We start from the raw sequence: 22,500 nt of genomic DNA, 5'->3' as shown, positions 1-22,500 counted from the left end.
TCATCTTAACACTATACTGTATGTTCACCAAGTATACAGAGGCACAAGTCCCATACAAGCTCAGTGTTCTGTAGAATCTCTCTTCTAGTAAACGGTTTAATACAGCAGCGGTTCCCAAACATTTTGGCCTGTGATCCAAAAGAGAAATTAGACTAGATTAGTTTGCAGAGGATTTTCAGTACATCTTAAACCATTGTTTTTTTGGGGAAATGTTTTGAAACAAAAAATGAAGGGACACATAAAAATGTGTTTGCGCCCCACAAATGGGTCCCGACGCACTGTTTGGGAAACAGTGTTATATAGGGCCTGCAGAAGGCCTGGCTGGCGGTGTAATCTCATCTCATATTGTCTCCGAGCGGGTGAGTAAATCCCCATGCACGTAGTCGTAGGTTTTCGTTAACGTTGTTCTGCGTGCTGTTTACCATTACCTTCAGCTCTTAGTTTGTGTGCCGTCAGAATCAGACTTTATTCACAACTTTATTGTCACGTCACGTCACAGTAAAAAATGTGGGTGAAATTAGTTTTTGTGCAGCCTGGGTGAGTTCTCGTTGCTTTTACTTTTGGATAATTAGTTTCAGCACCGGTTTATACTTCCCCTTGATGTTTTTTTTCCTTCTCCCTGTCATTATGAAAATATCAGTCACACGTACTGAAGCCCAATCTTAGGCTCAGTACACAACACAGCGGTACTGGCTAGCCCTGTGGCGCCCCTCTCTTTGATCTGAGCACTAATTCCAATGAGGCATTTGTGCAAATTAATCCTCCACCTAGCTCTGCAGGGTCCCTGAGTTCATGTGCCACGCACCCCAAGAAACACACTGATAAATATTGCATAGCCTGCATGGGCCCTGCACCACACTAATCCCCTTTCCAGGCACTAGTCTGTTTGAAGCTGACCTTGCAACCTGTCTCCACTGCCACGGAGCCACGCCGAAGTATTTGTGCCTTTGATACATGAAAATCCCCCTGAAAATAGTTCCACGGCTTGTTGTCGAACCGAAAAATATTCCACTTTTCACCTTTTTGGTGATTGAACCCAGGGGGTTTTGGTCAGTGTCTTTTCTGTGTCCATCTGACTGTGACCCTGTGATTATTGCATGCATGGATCTATTTTGGGTCTGTTGTCATGTGCCGTTATACTGTATGCATCGACTCTACAGTCTACAGACCTGACACAGTATAATAATAATAAATAATAATAAAACTTGAGTGTCTTCTTGAAAGGCCGCTAAACCCTCCAGCCTCCAAATTCTATGGCTTAATTGGACATTCCAATTCCAAGGAGAACACAGTGCAGCCGTGTACAAGCAGCTTGCAATGAAATGCTAAATGTCACATTATTATTATCTGTAATACATCCTCTTCTGTTCTGTGCTCGTCAGAATTTGACGTCGTCAAATTGAATAAAACCTCTAATCATGCTGTTATGGCCACTTTCCATCAAAATCTATACTCTAGATGTTCACTTACAGTATGAACCATAGCTTCCCTATTCTAGGCATGTCATCATTCTGTGGAAAATATAAACATCTGGCAAAAATAGACGGACATAGGCAATGGATATAGATTAATTTAGTTCACAACACGTCTCAATGGAATATAATCTGAGTTTGTAGATCTACTATTTTTGCGATAAGACTTACAGCAAAGTACTTACAGCAGGGGTAGGCAACCTAGGGGTGATCACTGACACACTGGCATAAGTGTGAGAGAGAGGATTTTTGGTTTAAAATAAACTATTTAAAAGATGTAGTCAAATAAATGTCCTAACATCTGTAGCCTATGTAAATTACATCCTGCACATTCATTAAAACTCTGAACTCTGACTGGGGAGAAGATCATTCATTATAACAATGTGAAAGAATATATTTAAAAAGAAGGGAAAAGATTATATTTGTGGAAATTCAAAATATGTTGGAATCTTTTATGTGGTGTCATTAAAATGAATGTTGACATGGCACACCAGAAAATAAATCATTTAATGAATCATTAAATCATTTAAAAAAGGTTGCAGACACCTGAGCTACAATATATAGGGCTTAAGTCGTCACCGATATCAGTTAGAAAAAATACGTTTTTAAGGTGGTGAAACAAACAAGCATAATGGTGTCATGGCGGCTGACCTGCTTGGCTCTGGGTTTCACTCTGTCTCTGAGGACATGGCCAGGAACTCATCTATGTATAGATGTCTTCACAGTGAGACTCTAATCCTGACATGAGTATAGCTGAGCCTGGGTCTTCTCTGGGTTTCACTCTGTCTCTGAGGACGTGGCCAGGAACTCATCTCAGTAGATGTCTTCACAGTGAGACTCTAATCCTGACATGAGTATAGCTGGGCCTGGGTCTGTCGCTGACAGTGCTGTGCTGTGTTGTCGCTTCAGATGAACCATCTCCGCTGTGGTGGCGTCTGTGTCGGTATTGGAACGCCAGCAGCAGCATGGGCCCAGCATCAGCATCTGTCTGTTCAGCTGCCAAAAGCGCTTACCCGACACTGTGTCTCAGATGTTGTGATGAGTTATATACCCGAGACCGCCACCGGTCCGGGCTCTTTGTTGTTTTCATCATAATCTCTGCTTTCCACAGAGGCTCTCTCTCTATCTGATATTGATTCTCTTTACGTTTCGCATGGACGTGCGTTGCAGCTCCTATCGTTCTGTCTCCCTGCGAAGACGAGACAAGTCTTTTTTCATCCATCTGGAGACTTGAAAAGCAGTCGGAGGACAATGAGAGGTTTCAAGAAGCCGTGGTTGTGACAAATCTGTCACTGACGCGGTTACACATTGAACACGTCTCTCCTGTCACATCGTCACTCACACAAGTTCAGCTCAGGATGCGTTGCTTCTCTGTTGCAACGCATTACAGTACAATACTGCACTGTATGTCTGAGGGTTTATCTGTATTTCTGCCTGTCTCTATTTCCTCTTTGCATGGCTTCCTGTGTCACATAATATGTAAATATACAGGCAAAAACCTACAGTGCGTGTCACGATCTTGTTTGCACACGCACAAACACGCACGCACGCACACACACAATCCACAGGGTTTTAGATGCTGGGTGGAGTAGACAGATGACTTTTGGTTGTTGAATTTTTCATATCTCTGCAACAGACACATTGCAACTGTCTGTTTGTAGGTATGTATCTTTCTTGACATGTCAGATGGGAGAGGAAGATGTTTGCTCTCTGCATGTCTTTGAGGACAGTCAGTAGTACAATCTCTAACCCTGCTATCTCTGTTCTCATTGGCTCCTGAGCAGTGATGGAAAGTAACAAAATACAATTACTCAAGTACTGCACTACAAAAATATAAATGCACCTCGTCTCTGTGTGTAGTACTTTGTACGTATGTGTGTAATGTGGCGTAACTTTTACCCCCACTACCGCACTACATCTCAGAGGCAAATATTGTATTTTTACTCTATTCTTAAAACTTTAGTTACTTGTTACTTGTGACTAGATTGTATTATTATTACAAAATACACTACCACTTCAGCTGTATACAGTATATGCCATGCGACACATTGTATCTCACAGCTTGTATCTCTGCGATCTTCTAAAGATTTGGATACATTTTATACATTTGAAAAGTAGTATTCCTACCTTGTGGTATTAATACTTTTACTGTGAGTACGTCTTGCACCACTGCTCCTGAGTGCCTCCGTGTCAAACTTGACCACACAGACTGTCCAATCCTCTCCTCACAGCGAAGGGTGACGCTTAGGTTAGGTACACTTTTCCCCCCTGCTCTTTTTCTCCCTTTTATTTTCTTCTTCGTAAAACCTATTATAAATTATAACCCTGGCCTTGCATGTTGTTGAGTAATAAATTAATTAATAAAGTCTGGGCCAAAAGTCTCAGCTGTACTTTGCAACCTTCATGGGCGCTCTGCTCTGCCTCTATCCGGTCGCGTGCAGCCCTGCTCTCTAGAGTCTAGTCTATACCACAGCAGTCCTCCCTGACATCGCACGCCTCAGAGGGAAATAGATGGACGGCCTTGCCTGGAGGAGGCCCTGCTAACTGCCTCGCCTTCTCTTTAGCCGGATAGTTGCTGGAAGGGGGAATCGATTTCCATCTCTCCTCTGGCTTGATGGCAGTCCGATAGATAACCAAGGGTGAATCTATAAAGTGGGAATGGATGGTGGGGGCGAGGCCAGATTGGGTGAATCAGATCGGGGCTAGGTGTGTGTGTGTGTGTGTGTGTGTGTGTGTGTGTGTGTGTGTGTGTGTGTGTGTGTGCATGCACGCGTGTGTGGGGGGCGGGTTGGAGCAGAGAGAAATAGAATGAAGGAGAGCAGGATTAAGAGGTTATAGGAGGTGAGGAACGGGGGTGACGATAATAATAAAGGGTGTATAACTATAAGGGGATCAGCAATGAGGTAGTAGGGGGGTGGAATGAATCATCATGATAGGAGTGGAGTGATGGGAAGAGGTGATGTGTAGAGAAGGTGTGGGCTATGGAGGGAGGCAGAGGAGACGCGGTGTAGGGGGAGGGAGGAAGGTTGAAGAGATGTGTTCCAGGACAGCATCTCCCCCCATGGCCCCAGACTAAACCACCAGTGGTGGAAAAAGTGCTCACATTTATCAAGTATCAATACTGCAATATAAAAATACTCAAGTAAAAGTCGAATATTCAAAATGTACTTGAGTAAAAGTACTAAATATTGGCATCAAATTGTACCAAACGTAGAAAGTAGTAATTATGCACAATGTCCCATTTCATGTTTTCAAATGTCTAAAAATCTTTTGAAAATAGAGGATCTATACAAACTCACAAGCTTGTAGATGGGCTATTTACAAATGGCCGAAATAGGGCTGAAGTGGTTACTGTATGCCTGTATGGTAATAATAATCCAAATCTACAAAGTAACTATAGTAACTAAAGTTTTCAAATAAATGTAGTGGAGTAAAAGTACAATAATTGGATCCGAGATGTAGTGGAGTATAAGTAATAGTATTGGAAATTGAAAAGACTCCAGTAAATAATAAAAAGGTGTACTTAAGTACAGTACTTAGTAAATGTACTTAGTTACTTTCCACCACTGCCCCCATTGCCCCAGACCAGGCGACTGTGATAAACAGACTGAGAAGACGTCTGGCGTCTCTCGTGTCACAGACCTGTCACTGATTCCTTTGATTAGACCTCCTATCCAGACTGAAACCCAGCCTGGCTGTCAGAAACCCATCCTACCGTCAGCCTTCCCTCCGGGCGCTTCTCCCTTAGAGTTTATATGAATAGAGACGGCACCGGATTTCTCCTCCCATCCACTTGCATTAAGTTGCTCAAAAGCGCATGAGGCGATTTCCTTCCTCCTTCCGGGTATAGGAACAGAGTGCATTCTGGGATGGATTGGACCCATATTGTGAACGCGCTGGCCGTTGACTATCATTGCACGCGTTCACGTGCGTTCACGTATGAAACAGCGTTCACGTGTCATCATGAACGTGCGCAATGATAGTCAACGGACCAGCGCGTTCACGATTTGGGTCCAAACTGCAATACCAAATTCGGCCACTATGTCCATTTCGCCTCAGGGTTTCCTCCGGGTGCCGTCTCTATTCATATATACTCTAAGGCTTCTCCATACGGGTTCCATTTTTTACACTGAGTTGAATTGACACTCCGTACTTTACTGTGTGATCCCTTTGTCACAGCAAGGTTCCCCTCTTCTAATTGTATGCCTCATAAATAGCTCGGAGACTTGACACGGTGATGCTTATACCATGTTCCCTTTAATTATTCTGTTCACAAGATGCAAATTGTTGTCAAAATCTCCTTGATGCCCCAAATTCCCAGAATTAATCATTTATACGGAATCTTGAAATAAATTCAGACTAACACGTGCATGAATAATGTCTGTTCGATGTAATAGGCTTTGCACTGACTAAATATACTTTTAGACTGATGCTCAGTCTAAATCTCATCAGCCCACACCCGTCGCATATATCTTTATTTTTATATCTGTCATAATGGTCTCTCTTTTCATTTTTAGTAGATCCTTTGAAGCTCTTATGCATCACCTTGCATCACCTTTCTCTGGAAGAAGATGAATGCAACCCATTCAAATCGGGAAAGCATCTGTGTCATTTAAACATTTTTGCTATAGCAAAAAAGTTTTTCAGATAACTCTTATAGGATTTAGAACAATGATTTAGAACAGTGGTTCTCAAAAATAGCACATATACAAACTTGTACGAGTACATCTGCTTTTTTTGAAAATCTTGAATTTTGACGTTTTTCTTAACACAAATCTTCTCTTCTGGGGTCCCTGGCGGATGGGGGTGTCAGCGGTGAAATGCAAATCAATGTGAGGGTCCTTGGCAGTTGACACAACAAAGTTTTAGAACTACTGACTCAGAAGGCATAGACCTTCTGAGGCATAGACCTTCTTAGACCTCAGGTCTTAACGGGTCAATAAGAAGACCACAGCATGAAAACAATGTGCAACGTTTGGGTGCCGGCAAATATGCAGGCCTGTGGAGTCGAGGAAAGTGTAACGATGGTGGTTTATGCCTCAGTCTCAGTTGTCCAAAACACTTCTCTTGTGTCTTCACACTGTGTTATCGTTCTCTCGGCTCCAATCACACATTCAAGACATGTCGCTCTTTTCCGTTGATCAAAGCAGGTTTTAGACAGCACAGTTTCTAGTTGAGATGACCTGGGGTGAGGGAGGTAATTTGGCTAAAGGAGATGTTTGTGTAAGACTGAAAAAGGAGATGGAGTGTGTGTGTGTGTGTGTGTGTGTGTGTGTGTGTGTGTGTGTGTGTGTGTGTCTGTGTCTGTGTGTTTGTGTGCATGCGTGCATGCGTGCGTGCACGTGTGTGTGTCTGAATATCACTGAGTCTGAGCACGGCTGTGCATTCTGTTCAAGTCATTAATACATTGCAAGTCATTAGCAGACTTCTCCCAGAGCAAGGCTCAATCACCACACCTCCAACTATGACTTATTGTGGATCTAAATACATTGTTATTATTGACAGACACTGTCCTGATGGAGAAAACCATAGCCTCATTAGGCATGTGCCGATGCGCAGCATCGGTGTGTGTGCGTGCGTGCGTGCATGCGTGTGGTTACGTGCATGTGGTTACACATACATTATGTGTTTGTGTAATAAAGCCCAGTGCTGTAAACACAATAATGAGTGGGATGTGGTGCAGGCGTCAACAGACGGTGTAAGGTGTCATATCCACTTACGGCAGGTTTTTGCAACGCGGCGACAGACCAGGCTCAGGTAATTTACCAGGTCACAACCCCAGCTGGCAGACAGATCAGTTTCAGCTGGGTCTAAACGCTGGGTCACAGCTAGCAGAGTCTCCCTTTTCCGTTTGCCACGTGGGGGTCTCAAACAATCAAAATCTATTTCACAAGGTTTAGTTTTAAATAATCGTTGGTATTTGAACATCGTGTTGGTAGCTCTACCAAATCAGGCTTGATAACAATCATCGTGCTTCATCATTGGGAAACAAGTTAAGTTGTATTTGCACAGAAAGCTCATCTGCTACCTATTTTAAGCTAGCTGTCGTTGTAGGAGAGAGAGAGAGAGAGAGAACGAGAGAGAGATTCGGTCCTCCTGCCTCGCTCGCTACTCTTATTCCAACGGCAAGCTTTTACTAATCCCACTGTAGGCTTTCTAAACAGTGTGCAAATGCAACAACACTGCATAATCCAATCTCCAGCACGTGTGCTTACACACACACACACACACACACACATACACTGTTGTTGCCACTGAGTGCTGCGAGTGCACTCAGCCATAATGACACCGCTAGCTCCGGCACAATGTAGCTACAGATGGAAGCAATTATGGGGCTGTGAAAATATTTCCTGAAGAAAGGCAGTGTTTTGACTGGCGGAACAGCGGGTTGCAATCACTCTCTAATTGAGGTCCGCCGAAACATCAATGAAAGGAGAATAACGTGGGGACACTGCGGCACACTGTAAAATCGTGTGTGTTAAAGAGCGTATACGAACGGAACCAAAGGGGTCCATTTGGTGCCATTTCCACACACTCGGGTTAATTGAACACTTATTGCGTAGGGTGTCATGTTGGGACTTGGTGACGTCACCACAAAGCAAATATCTCTCTCTCTCTCTCTCTCTCTCTCTCCTTCCCTCCTATCTTCCCGGTGGCGGTTGGTGGTGATTTTGAACGAACCCCACTCGCAAGGGGGTCCGTTCAAAACCGCCACCGCCAAGAAAATTAGTTGGCAAATTCACGGCAGTCCAATCTCATTCCCCTCTAATTGCTTCATGTGGCTCGGAGAGGGGGCCGCAGTGCGGGGACAGGGAGCCCATAAAAGCCGACCACGCAGGGCCATGTATTTACACTGCAGCTAGCTACACTTATAAAGCGGAGCGTTTCAAGTGGGCCCGTGATAAATGTGTTTCCCTGAGGTTTGAAACCCCAGCAGAGAGACAGAGAGAAAGAGAGAGAGAGAGAGAGAGAGAACACCGTTCATTTGTGTCTCTTCTTTCTGACTGTCTGAGAGAGGGCTCTGTAACCTTGACGCCGGAGTTGGCCTCCCCTCTAACTCTCTGAAAGAGAGCGAGAGAGAGGGGTGAATTAATTGAGGTACCCAGTAAAGTCCATATTAATCCACTTGATGTACTCTCTGACTGAGTGTCTGTGTGTGTGTCTATGAGTGTCTATGAGTGTCTGTGTGTGTCTGTGTGTTTGCTTGTGTATGTGCATCGATTTGAGTGTAGGCATATCTGTGTAGTGTGTCTCTGCGCGTGCACACGTGCGTGCATGGCTGCAGGTGTGCAGATGATAGGGAGCTCAGAGTCAACTGTCAGAAGCTAACAATAGCAACGCCGGCGGGTTGAAGAGTCGGAGAGCATCTGGGACTCATGGCGGCTTTTTGTGGTTTCCTTGGGGGTCTGGCCTTCCTCTCTCCCCACCCACCTCTTCACTCAGAACTTCTCCTCTTCCTCACATCCTCCTCCCAGACAGAACGCTGAGATGTCCTCTTCAGTTGGACATACTGTACAGGCTGTGGTTAACTACTTTAACCCATGGTGTCCCAAATTTCTTCAAATTCCTTCTTTCAAATATTTTGTAACTAACCGGTTTACAAGCACACAATGTGTTGTTTTGCAACACATTATTGGCTAATATTTTAGCTATTTATCAACGGATGAGGGCTTACCTTAAGTGGTTAAACTAGTCACATGAAACAAAGACAATCAATTTACAAGACATATTATGCTCATGAGGTAGTGCAGGTCGTCCAATTATCCGTGGGCCGGCCGTTCAATCCTGGCTCCTCCTCTCCACATGTCGAAATGGAGTTGGAACAACTGATGTTCAGGTGGCGGAGAAACACACCTTGACCATGCCCTCATGCCATCCTCCGCCCTCCTTGCCAATCTACCCAGCCTACTTATACCCGCCTCAGACAACCCAGCATCCTCTATGCTTTTCGTATCCCGCCACCATCCCCATCACCACCTCAAGACCAGCAGCTTCCACTGCTCCTTCTCTCCTCACCTCGTCCCTTCCTCACAGTTCCCACGGGGGATCACGCCTCCAAGCGTACCGCGGGCTGACCGCCACGCGATCACGCCCCACGTGTGCCGCGGGCTGACCGCCACACGACCCCTTCCCCAAAGACTTCAGGGTCGGCGAACCCCCGGAACCCACGCCCCGCTCTCTTCCTCATCATCACAACCCTCCTCATCACTTCATTCTCTCATTCAATAAAAACCTTTAAACCTTCCAATGGTGTTTTCTTCCCCCCCCCGCTATTCATGTCAGTGGAAGTTGCTCAGTGGCGTTTTGAAGCACCCGGAAGGACACATTTTGGTGCCCAAATGCGGAAGTGCAACCGAGCGCTCAATGTTAAAGCCCAGCTGCACAGGGTTTCCTCGTCATGAAGCCACGGGTCTGCGACCGTCCGCCTGCAGTCCTTCCTCTTACCACTAGGGCCCAGTGCTTCAACGTTGGAGTGCCTCACTGGCCCCTTGGTCTATACTCCAGATTGTGTGTGTGTTGCGTGTGCGTATGCGTGTGTGTGTGCGTGTGTGTTGCGTGTGCGTGTGTGTGTGTGTGTGTGTGCATATACTGTATGTGTGCATGTCGATGTGAATGCGGAGAGAGGATGATACTGCACTGGAAAGTGACACATAGACACACGCACGTACATACACACCACCACCTTCAGCGGCCGTGTGTAAAACATAACAATCCTGATGCAGTTTTTTTGCCTAATACGGCAGTGGCGGGCGGTGCTGAAATGAACCAGGCCTTCACCCCCCCCCCCCCCCCCCACACACACACACACACACACGCACATACACGCACACAAACACAATGGCAACTGCATTACATAACAGCAACCTGTCATATGTTCTTATACAACACGAAAGCATGCAAAAAATAAGTGGAACTGAACCACACTCAGGCTCTGTCGCACATCCCAGCCAAGCTGCACCGGGGACTATAGTAAACACACACAGCGCACGCACGTACACACACACACACGCAGCGCACGCACGTACACACACACACACACGCAGCGCACACACACACACACACGCAGCGCACACACACACGCGCAGCGCACACACACACACACACACATGCACAGCGCACACACAGCGCACACACACGCAGCACACACAACACACACACACACACACAGCTCCGCAGCGCACAGCCACTTGAGATTCGGCCACACACTGTCAGTCTGTCAGCACGAACAACAACCACAAGTCCACAATCCACATTCCACAACCATAGCCTATAAAACGATCATATATAAATATTATATAAAGATCCTTACCATGGCTGCCTGCATCATACCACGGTCGACCCTGCAAGCTTTTCTTAAAAAGTCCTTCCTTCTCGAAAAAGGCTTTGACTGTAAATCCACCACTAAATCTGTTTCTTCTCCTTCAGCCGTTTTCCGTGTTTGTTTGTGAGTTAAATCTGTTAATTTAGCTATCTCAGTCAACCCATAGATGGGAACTCGCGCAGAAACTTTTAAACACCAGTTCTCTTTTCTCACTGGACAATTATTTTCCCCAGTGATGGGATACAGGGTACAGGCAAGACGCTAACGTCATCAAAGGCCATCTAGAGTACCCTCACCCTGGCACTTGAAAGAAAACGCCCAGCAGGGCAACCTCAAAATCTGATTGGCTAAGGAACCTGTCAATCTCTATATCGCTCCCATTCATTTCAACAGCAAGGGGATTTACTGGGGAGCCTGAAGGCCTCACGGTGGAGATTTTTACCCGGAGCCAACACAAGGAAATAATCTCATTGGTTAAAAAAAAAACAAGCGCTGTTGTACCTGCACAGAATGGAAGCAGCGCGTCCAGCCTGTCTGAATGAGAGACAGGGCAATGATGGCAGCAAAATAAATACAATATATTTTCGAAAAATAAATATTTATTATAAAATATAAATTTCAGGGCCAGCAGAGAAGGCCTTGCTGGCCCTGACGGCACACCACTGTAATACGGACATAATTATACTCACACACAAGGAGACAAGCACGAACGCACACACGCCCACCCACACACTCACACACGCTCATTCCCCGTTGATGAAAACAATAAGTGCTTTGGGTGACTGTGTGGCCAGCGGTGCTGACTAATAGCCGTGCAGAAGGCTGCTCTGTAACACTTTGGGCTGAAGGTGTGTGTGTGTGTGTGTGTGTGTGTGTGTGTGTGTGTGTGTGTGTGTGTGTGTGTGTGTGTGTGTGTGTGTGTGCGACTGTGCGTGTGCGTGTATGTGCGTGACGGCGTGTGACATCCAGAACGCTGCATGCCACCGCTCTGTGCTCTGGGATCTCTGTGTCTGTCACTGAGACATTAATGGACTGAGCGGAGCGTTGCCTTAACTCCCTGCATCCCACAACATCTCCTCTCTTCCACATCCCATCAGTAACCTCCTGTGGCTCTCTCTCTCTCTCTCTCTCTCTCTCTCTCCCCCCCGTTCTTTTCCCTTTCTATTTATCACGTCAATAACCTCCTGTGGTTTCTTCCTCTCTTCCCCTCTATCTCTCTCTGTCTCTCTCTCTGTCTCTTCCCCTTTATTTCACCCCATCACCGTGTAGTGGTATCGAGCACGTTAAAGGGGGCTTTAGTTCAGTTCAGGGGGCATGGTGGTCTGCGTGTCTGGCTGTTCATTTCACTTCAGGGTCGGTCTGGTGGTGCCACGCCGTGGTGGTGCCACACTGTGTGTACCTGAGAAGACCCAGCCAACCCCCCCCCCACCATGGTGGACACATTTTGTTAAAGGCTTCCTGTAAATCACTTGAATGGGTGGACGGTTGAGGCAGCCAGCCAGCCAGCCACTAAACAGGCGGGGGGGGGGGGGGGGGGGGGGGGGGGACAGCATATTCAATCATCCAACCAGATGTTGTAGAACCCGAATGCAAGGGCCTCTAATGGTTTAATCATTCCGTTAAGACCTTCAGAAATATATTGGGAACGAGTCCAAATGCCTCAGCACAGTGGGGGTGTTGACATAAAAAACAAGTAGGCCTGTGTGTTTTCAGCTGGTGACTGTAGTCAAAGGGGGGCAGGATATCACGGTACACACACACACACACACACACACACACACACATACACACATAATAACTCTGATAAGCAAGCATGGCTATAAGGATGTTGATTTATAGCTTTTTGCATGTGAGACAGATTAAGTTAGAATTGTGCGCGAGTTAGATATATGAACCCCCAGGGTGGATCGTTAAGACTTAGGCTATGAGAGAGCGCTCCCCAATTTATCGCCGGTGACATGTTTGGCGCGCATTTATGATTGCTTTCCACAGCGTGCGTTTCCTTTGCACCTAAATTGAGGATATCGATTACATTCCTATACTTTGCTTTAGCCAATGCTATCATAACCTTCAGGCCACAGGTTAGGGAGGGAAAACTACACACACACACACACACAAGCACAAATGCACTGCTGGAAAACAATTTCCCCACAATGTCCGCCACAGCCCAGTTACTTTGTTTGGATTGGATGCAGCTGAAACTAACAGCTAACAGCCTCGTCCAAGCTGCCTCTCACTAAAGATTGATAAAGAACGTGAAGGTCCACTGATAGTCTGATATAATTGAATCTGCAACACTCAATGAGGAACATTCCTGACACCGACACGTGTGCAGATTGTGCACATGGCATGAACAACGTTTACGGAGAGCAAAAAGGTCTTAACTTTTAATTACACCGCATGGGGCATGTGGTGGGGTGCACGAAGGGTGGACGGTGTTAAGCCTCATGTGATACATTTAACACAGTATCTTTAAAACGCTGCCCAATTATTATCCTTCAACACAAGTCAGCAGACAACATTCTCTGAGGGAGAGCAAGAACAGTCAGCGATAGTTTTACAAAAAAGGAGGTTGACAATGTGATGACAGGCAGAGAGAGAGAGAGAGAGAGACAGCAGCAGGATTCCTGTGTATGCATGTAGTTATGCAGTCATCATCCCAAACCTTGACTCTGAGCCAGCCAGCTAAATGCTGATCTGTCCTGCCTAATAGGCCCGCCTGAAGACCTGAATCTATTAACGGAATGCCTTTTCGCCTGAGATTTTGATGGAATTTTAATTGCAAACACATGGCCTGCGTGCACACATAAATGTTCCAGCATATTGATCGGTTAGGATGAAAGACACGTGCATACGGTGCATCCTACTAGCCCTCAGGAGTTTCACCTTGGAGTTGAATAAATATCACTTTATTATATTTCTCTGTCTGGAGACAGTTACCACAGTTTATTCTTTTTGCTCCCATGACTGCATGTACTCTGGGAAAGCATCACCAGTAAAGGATCATAACAGGTATAATCATCCTAAGTGTAAATAGTGTTTATGAGCTAGAAGGGTTAGGACAGAGTCTTGGAACAGTGTTGCACGCTCCTCTTTACAACAGTCTTAATTCTTTCTGACACTTATTTCAATCCATCCTTGAGCATGCTTTGGTGTGTCAGCCTCGTTGGAACTCCACAGCTCAGTTAGGGGTGGAGCGGAGTGAAAGATGGAATGAGAGAGAATGGAAGAAACTGACAAGAGTTGTTGAAATAGGAGAGGAGTATACTGTATAGTTGAAATAATGTACAGTAAGAGGCAATGTGAGAATGACAAGAAAGATGGGAGGAAGGGATCTGTGGAAACAACAAGAGACCAGATTGTGCCTGCAGTCATTCAACAGAAGAGAAGAGGAGGGAGAGAGAGAGATAATGAGCAAAAATCACTGAGCAACAGTGTGCAGGCAATCACTTACACTGACCAGAGCTCAATTCTACAAATGTCCCCAAAATTATCTGTATTTGGACGTGGTCCCCCATCTCTAATATTTAGTTCCAGGGACCGCCAGAAGCAAAGATTTGCTTTAAGAACAAAAACAACATCGCATGAATGCACCTGGGACGTGATGTATCCCAAGGTCATCGGGATTTCGGGTCTCGCAACATCATACCCCTCACTCAGGTGACCCAGCCGGGGTGATCAAGTCCCGACTTACATCCCAGTATAGCTACCCTCGATCAGTCCCATTAGGGACAGAACAGGGCCACACAATCCGTTGCTCCGGAACTACTCTGCCGGGACTGGGAGGTTAGATCAATCTGGCACGTGGAAGGACTAGGCTCTGTGGGTTTACTCCTGTCCGGGCCCCTCTACGTCTCACCAGGTCCACTCCTGCTCTCACCAGTTGCACCAGACGCCCAACAACACCCTCCTATAAAAGCCTCACCGTGGGTTTGTTGGGCTTCCTCCTCACGGAAGACACAGTCTGGGGCGCCACCAACCCATACTGCTCCCGGGTGCCGTCTACATTCCGGCTGTCACCCGTCTCTCCGGTGGTCACTCATTTTAAAGATCTTTCTAAAATAGCAGATCTACGAGCTCGACATAGAGTGTGTATATCTGCTCATTTTTTATAGCCATTAAGCAAAGTGTCAAATAATTATTTTAAGCCCAAATCTAAAATGGCACAGATGCTTTTCCCAGTTTTTATGTGTTATAAAATGCACACACCTCTACTGTACACATACTGTAGAGTGTAGATGCACAACATATGAATCAGCCTGTGGGCACGCACGCATGCATGCACACATGCACACATGCACACACACACACATACATGCACACGTGTGCACACACACACACACACACACACACACACATGAACACATGCACAGACACATGCATGCCTATGTTAATGTATAAGCACATCAACGGATAAATGTTGAATTGTGCAGATGAAAGCCCGCTCAGATCATCTGCACTGTAAGCTGACAATGTCACAGCTCTTCAAGCTCAGCCTCAGATGTGTGCCCTCGCCACATCGGCGGGTCCATCGGGACACTACAGCACTCTTTTTGTTTTGTTTTGATGTGTTCTGGGGGTGGTCGGGTGTGCGTGTTCCAACACCGGGCTGCTAAGTTCCATCGTTACATCTTCTGATTAAAGATCTCTATACTCGCTCAGATACGAGAGACGATTGTATTCATTTCACAACCCACAACAATTACTTTTTTGTGTTTTTTTCTTTTTGTCATTTGATACGAAGCAAAAATCCTGTTTTGTAAACAAGCAGGCAGAACAAGCTCTTCAATGTCATTTTGGGGCTCTGTGTGATGTATACCATGCCTCTGCGCATTCTGACACAGTTTACAGTTACCATTGTAAAGTCGCTCAGCTTCCCTGATATTGGGTTTGAAAATCAATAACTTCCTCCTTCCTAAATGCCGCAGAGAAACACTGCCGCCTGCCGCGGTTGGCGGAGACTCTGCGGCTGATGCCTGTGGTGGTAACATTCAAATCATTAACATCTTAGTAGATGAGACTGCAAGGGAGCTATACTCAATACTCATCACCTGTTGTTTGACTCCTGTAACGACTCACCTCTATTTACAAATGTCCATGTGGACATTGCCTGTCAATATAAGTGTGTGTGAGACATTGATGGGGAGGCTGGGAGGCAGGGATGCTGCTACTCTGTTGTACATGAGACCTACAATAAAGAATGAAGTTCGAATCCTGACCATGGCGTCTCAAAGCATCAAAGAATGCTACAACATGCCGCTGCCGCTGTCACTCTCCCTCATGAACACGATCCTAATTTCTATCAGTGCACTGTATAACAGAATAACATGCTGCGCCTCCTTCGCAAGCCACTTTTATTTAAGGTGATTTTCTCACTTGACCTTGATTTTAGTGTGTAAGAAAGTCAAAGTTTGAACACAGTTTCTTGTGCAAGTGCTGACATATTTGTCTCCACCAAGGCATGGGGGGAGAGTATGTTTTTACCATTGAGATTATAGAGCCTGCCTGCTTGCTCAGGGGATACAATTAATCTTGACCTTTCAGGTTAAAATTTGTGACAGATCCTGTGTCTAGGTGAGACATGACCTTTGATCTAAATGTCTCAATAGAAGAGCAGGGAGACAAAAATGCAACCGCCACCCCAATTGTATAAGTTATATTGTATTAACACATACTAGTCTATATACCATACAGATTGATTGGACAGAATTACATTTTATTCATTAAATACACTAATTACATATGTAGTGCTGCTTTAACTTAACTTTTTTATTTTGAAACCTTAAGCAGTTTCTCACCATGCAGCCGTTCCCTGCACTGATCAAAGGAGAGGCAGCTAAACTGAGAGATAGAAGCAGAGGGTAATTGCATCTACCCATCCTGCTCCCCTTCTTTCCTCTCCTCCCTTCTATTCGTCCTCTCCTCTCGTTTTCGTAGCTCTGCACCCGTATCCCTTTCTCCCCAGTTTATGTTACTCTCTCTAAATGCATTACCTTATCCTCTCTCTAGTCTCTTCTATAATTCTCTCCTCTGCCTCTAACCCTTTCTCCTTGCTTCTCATCTCCCCTCTCCTCTTATCCTCTCTTCTCTCCCGTCTTCTCCTCTCCTCCCATCTTTTTCCTGTCTCGTGTTATGCTCTCGTCTCCTCTCGTTCTCTCCTCTCCTATACTCTCTTCTCCCGTCCTATAATCTCTTCTCTCGTTGTTTGGTTGTAATTGGAGCTAGAAGCCCCCTACATGCGTTGAGTGTGTGTCAGGGAGACAGCCATGCAGGCCCCTTGGCTTCTATTAAGCTTTAATGAGTGAACGGGATGGGGAGAAGAGAGAGGAAAAGAAGCAAGGGAAGATATGGGTAGAGAGAGAGAGAGAGAGAGAGAGAGAGAGAGAGAGAGCGTGCACTGCTGCTTCTACTGTCATCCCTCAGAAGGATGCAGAGAAACCTGTCTGTCCTCCATCACGCGCACACGCACGCGTGTACGTACGTACGCACACATGCGCATGCACACACATCTCCCCATTCCCCATCTACAGTATCCACCCCCTCATTTTCATCATCTTCTTTTCCCTAAAGCATCACACACAGCAGAGTGGCTCCAAAGGCAATACTGTCTAATGAACAAGGATCCTTATCACATGATGTGCATCTGGAGAGACAGAGGAGGAGAGGGAGGGAGGGAGGGAGAGAGAGAGAGAGAGAGAGAAAGAACATAATCTGAAAGTACAGTATGTGAAAGACAGACAGACAGACAGACAGACAGACAGACAGACAGACAGACAGACAGACAGACAGACAGACAGACAGACAGACAGACAGACAGACAGACAGACAGACAGACAGACAGACAGACAGACAGACAGACAGACAGACAAATGAAAAGAGGAGACATGTTGGGTATGATTGGGCAGAAATAATGTAATTTAATTGTTTTGAGGAGAAAATGGCCAGTCCATTTGGTGTAATTTCAAGCCACCTAAAGACATGTGCAGACACACACTCAGCGCACACCCACACACATCCAAGTGTGCACACATGCACCCACTTGTACCCTTGTCAAGGCCTGTTGTGGTGCATGGAGATGACAGGGCTATTATTGTAGCCGTGCAGGATTTAATCTGAAGTGTCACGCCGAAACTCCGGATCACAGACAGGGTAAATGTTACAGAAATATCTTAAAATCTCTGCCTCAGAGTGCGGTCAGAGCAATTCCAGATGCGATCTGAAAGAAGGGGATTTGTGGTTCCGCCGTTTCTGCCGGTTCAGAATGTTCTGCGATTCCAATTTGTTCCGTTGTTGTTTACATAGTCATCAAGGCCGCGGTTTATAGAAATATTTCACAAGCCACAAAGCAATTCATTACCTCATTCCTCATGCTCCCCCTGCAGTGGTGGACACTGTAAATAAACATTACAATGTCTGTAACCTCAGAATGCCATCTCTTATATGCCGGAGCGCCTCTGCCCCTCACCAACACGCTTACAATGGAGAGAAGATTGGTATCGTAATAGAAGCTGGCAGTCATTCCAGACGGAATATTGGCTCCGCGGTATGAAAATAAATACGCCGTGATTCAGGGATATGTTTAGGCTGGGCTTAGCATAGAGGCCAACAAACTGTTTATGGCTGCCTGCGGGAGAAAAGTATCTCGGCGAGTGGGGTGCCAAATTCAATATGAACATTAAAGAATATGAGTGTTTAGCTGAGTACACAACGACTGAAGGGACATCCGCCTTGGTTAACCTGCGTAATTGTGTACCAATTGTGTGACAGGGATGCGTGACGCGGGGAAGGAAGTGAGGTAGATTGTTGATGTCAGTGCCAAATCCCAGGGATCTGTCCGTGTTAGGAGTGGTTTCGACACATTGAGCACTGAAGTTGTCACATTCCATCAAATGAAAAGCTAATCCGATGTTTGTAAACGTAATTTTGGCCCTCTTATATTACGTAAACGTTTCCAGAAATGCAATTTCAGACATAGCACAAAGACCTACAGTATGTATGTTTGTGTGGGGGGCACGTTCATTTCATCTTCTGCAAGAGGTGGAACCTGATAATACCAAGATCACAGAGCTGTGAATTGTCCACTTTTGAGGGTATATATACTATACATACTGCACATACATAAATGGTGCATTTATATTGTGACTTTCTCAAAAGTTTACAATGTGCTTTACACTCACACATACATTCACACACCGAGGGAACCACACCTTTAAGGCACCATGCAGCCTGCTCCTCAGACGCAGTTACTGTAGGTGCAGGTTGAAGGGTTTCGCTCAAGGACACTTTGACCTCGAGTTTTAATCGGGAACCTTACGATACAAAGACAGCCACTGCATGGCCACTACTGCCATCCGTATTGTACACACAGGGACTGCCCATAACTCTGACATCCCGTTAGTCCGACATACGTGGCCGGTTAAGACTAACTCATGGCTTTGACATACGTGGCCGGTTAAGACTAACTCATGGCTTTGACATACGTGGCCGGTTAAGACTAACCCATGGCTTTGACATTGACATACGTGGCCGGTTAAGACTAACCCATGCCTTTGACATACGTGGCCGGTTAAGACTAACCCATGGCTTTGACATACGTGGCCGGTTAAGACTAACCCATGGCTTCCACGTGCGGTTAGATTTAGGGTTAGGATTAGGGTCCGGGATAATGCGCAAGTCGGACCAACGCACCGTCGGAACAATGAGCCTTGGGACTAATGACACGGCACCGCATGTATACACACTGTGCCATATGTATCACTCGAGTGTATTGGCTTACAGATAAAGAGCTAATTAGTGTTGAAAGGGACATTGATTGACCAACAAGGCATGTTGATTAATGCTACTGTAGGTCTGTGTCAATGGGCCGTGGAGCAGCCGTATGGACTGTAAATGATGTGGTTGAAGAGCCATTGTCAAGGTTATGGTCCAGCTAATCTCTGTGTGCTTTATCTCTGTTCGACAGAATGATGTGCAGGTGCTCTACTCAATACAATGAGTAGAGCATGATGTATCTCATATGACTTGCGCCGTCCCGTTACATTGTACACTTATACTATGTGCCTGATGTTTGTTTTTTTTTGTTTAGTTTTCCAGTTATCAATAAAATATCTATGCAACAATGCCACCAAATTATATTAGATGTAGGTCTCTAAGGTCGGTCAGTTGGTCAGTACATCTGCCTTCATGTCAATTCACCACTTTGGTCCCAAACAAGATAACTTGAAAACTACACTCAAGCCATGCTACTCATACGCTGAGTTGGCGGTGGCTGGGATAGAACTCATGACCGTAGGTATGTATAAGTGCTTTACAATCTCACACCATGTGATTGTAATGATGCTTTCAATATGAGTCTAACTACTGCTATTGTAGCACCTTCAATGAATATACCCCCCATATGATTCTATAATGACCCAATGTTATTCTCCATAGAGAATTATTCCCATGCCCCAGGGGATGAATGAGTGAGACTTCGGTATATATGTTAGCTCCACTAGTGAGAGCCCAATGTGAGGTTCAAATCACCTCCACCGGCGGGCAGTTTTGTTTTACTCTGAACAGTAACATATTTCTGATTGTGAATAAGTACCCTCTGTCCTTCCTTACACAGCAGTATACAGTATTCTGTGACAGGCAGCCATTTAGAGACTATGTTCACAGATGTAATGTCAAAAGAAAGCACAAGGAGAAATGGCTCCAATAAGAGAAGCTCCAATAATCAGTGGCCATGCTCTTTCTCAAAACAGTACAGCAGCAAAATCCAGTCCATTTGTTCCCATTAAAACAAATTTGTCAGGCAATAAACATTTGTTTGTTTAAGAAAAGCTACTACTGCTGCTTCTCTCTCTCTGTTTATTCTTTCCCCCATTCTTTTTCTTACACTCCTCTCTATTCTGTGGGTGTATCTTGAGCAAGTGACTCCCACCAGTGTCTATTAATGACGTCCATTTAATTCCTGCTTGGAAGGATTTATTGGTCCGTCCTGGCTGCAACAGTCCTCTGCTACACAGTAGCCTGAAATCATCAGTGTTAATTGAACTCCAAAGAAGAGTGCACTAACGGAATCAAATGGAGCCGGAAGGGTCCTTTTGGTTACATCTGTACACTCTTCAGAGTGCTGTTGTAATTTCAGAAACATTTACCATGTTTATCTAAGGCCCCAATTGCTCGAGTTTGCTTAAGGCAACTCCTTCCTCTGCATCTCTCTCTCTCTCTCTCTCTCTCTCTCTCTCTCTCTCTCTCTCTCTCTCTCTCTTTCTCTCTCTTTCTCTCTCTCTATTATATCGGTCCCTGGAGCTCTAACAGCAGAGAACAACTTTTCTCCTGACATTTTCTTAATTGATCTCCGGTGTCTGGTTCTTGTCATTTTTATTTATTCTTAATTCATAAACTGCGTTCACCACGGCACATCGTCTCGTGTACTTTCACAAGAGAAAGGTATATTTTCATTGTCTTTTCCCCACCACTTGCACACCTTATCTGTAAACACTGTTCATCCTGGCGAGAGTGGACCTTTTTTAATGAATAAATATACGGTGTGAAAACTTTTTTTAATTAACGGCAGACTTGTCATCTTCCTCTGTAAGGCTAATGTTGTGAAACGTGTCAGGGTTCAGAGCTATTCTCAATCAGGAAGACAGTTATTACAGTTATTAAAATCACAGTCCACTTAAGGTAATGAACACAATTAGCCATTACACCAATGGCAGAGCTAGCTTCACTGGAGAGCGGTCTGCCCTGTCCTCCCACAGGGGAATAGGCTGTTTGTCAGGCTGTTAACTCCCACCTGTTTTCTAAATGACATACACCGTTGATTTCTTTAGCAGGTTCCACCCATTGACTGATGACCCTGTATGTCTCTCTCTCTCTGTTTGTCTATGTCTCTCCCTGTGTCTGTGTCTCTACCTCTATAGGTCTCCTTCAGGAGAGTTTCACTGAAGACCCTGACGGTCTGGTATCAGTCAACCTGCTCGTGGTGTCCGCCGTGTCCGCCTTCTCCACGGGCGCCGTCCTCTCCGGCCTCGCCGTCTGCTGGATCATGAGTCACCGCCACCGTCGCTCCCGAGCCGCCGGCGCGAACGGCGCCCGCCGCAAAGGGGACAAGGAGCAGAGCATGCTGGGACAGGGCCGCAGCGGGTCGGTGATGAGTGTGACGAGAACCAGCGGCGGGGAGAGGCGCCGCTCGCAGGCCAACGACAACCCGTTTGTCACGCCCAACGGCTGGACTAAAGGAGAGATGGACCCAGGGTTACTCCCCACCCCCGAGCAGACGCCTCTGCAGCAGAAACGGCCCATGCGTCTCCCCGACACCGACTGGGACCAGAGTCAGACCTTCCTCACCGCCGTCGGGACTCCTTGCCCCAACAGCTCCGTCATCTACCTGAGCTCAAAGTACCTGCAGGGCAGTGGTATTGGCCGGCTGGACGAGCCAGGGGAGGTGGTGCTGCCCCCCCACACAGAGCGGCAGCGCTACTTAGTCCTGGCCACACAGAGAGGGGAGCACGGGGGCAGCCGCCCCGCCGGCCCTCTGAGGAACTCGGCGGGGGAGTACAACTACCCTGCCACGCCGCAGGACTCCCCCGACCGACGGAGGGTGGTCTCTGCCCCGACGCCCCACATGGACTATGGGGAGCCCCGCTGGAGCCACGAGGCGCTCAACTACAACAGCAACAATGGAGCGCCGTACCCCTCCCAGCGCCAGGGCCT

At 46.1% G+C, this 22,500-nt stretch overlaps 1 protein-coding gene across 3 annotated transcripts in view; it reads left to right on the top strand.

Moving 5' to 3' along the window:
- Nucleotides 1–22,500, top strand: part of sema6bb (sema domain, transmembrane domain (TM), and cytoplasmic domain, (semaphorin) 6Bb) — a 173,712-nt gene that overhangs the window by 149,143 nt on the left and 2,069 nt on the right. For all 3 annotated transcript variants that reach the window (XM_083767714.1, XM_083767713.1, XM_083767715.1), the window contains exon 17: nucleotides 21,708–22,500. This exon is cut by the window's right edge and continues 2,069 nt beyond it. In XM_083767714.1, the coding sequence (XP_083623840.1) occupies nucleotides 21,708–22,500 (793 nt within the window). The remainder of the gene's footprint in view (nucleotides 1–21,707) is intronic.

Source organism: Protomyctophum parallelum (genome assembly GCF_964188405.1).
Source record: "Protomyctophum parallelum genome assembly, chromosome: 6".
Classification (NCBI taxonomy): Eukaryota; Metazoa; Chordata; class Actinopteri; order Myctophiformes; family Myctophidae; genus Protomyctophum; species Protomyctophum parallelum.
Note: the sequence above shows the minus strand (reverse complement) of the source record. Positions and strands in the feature narration are given on the sequence as shown.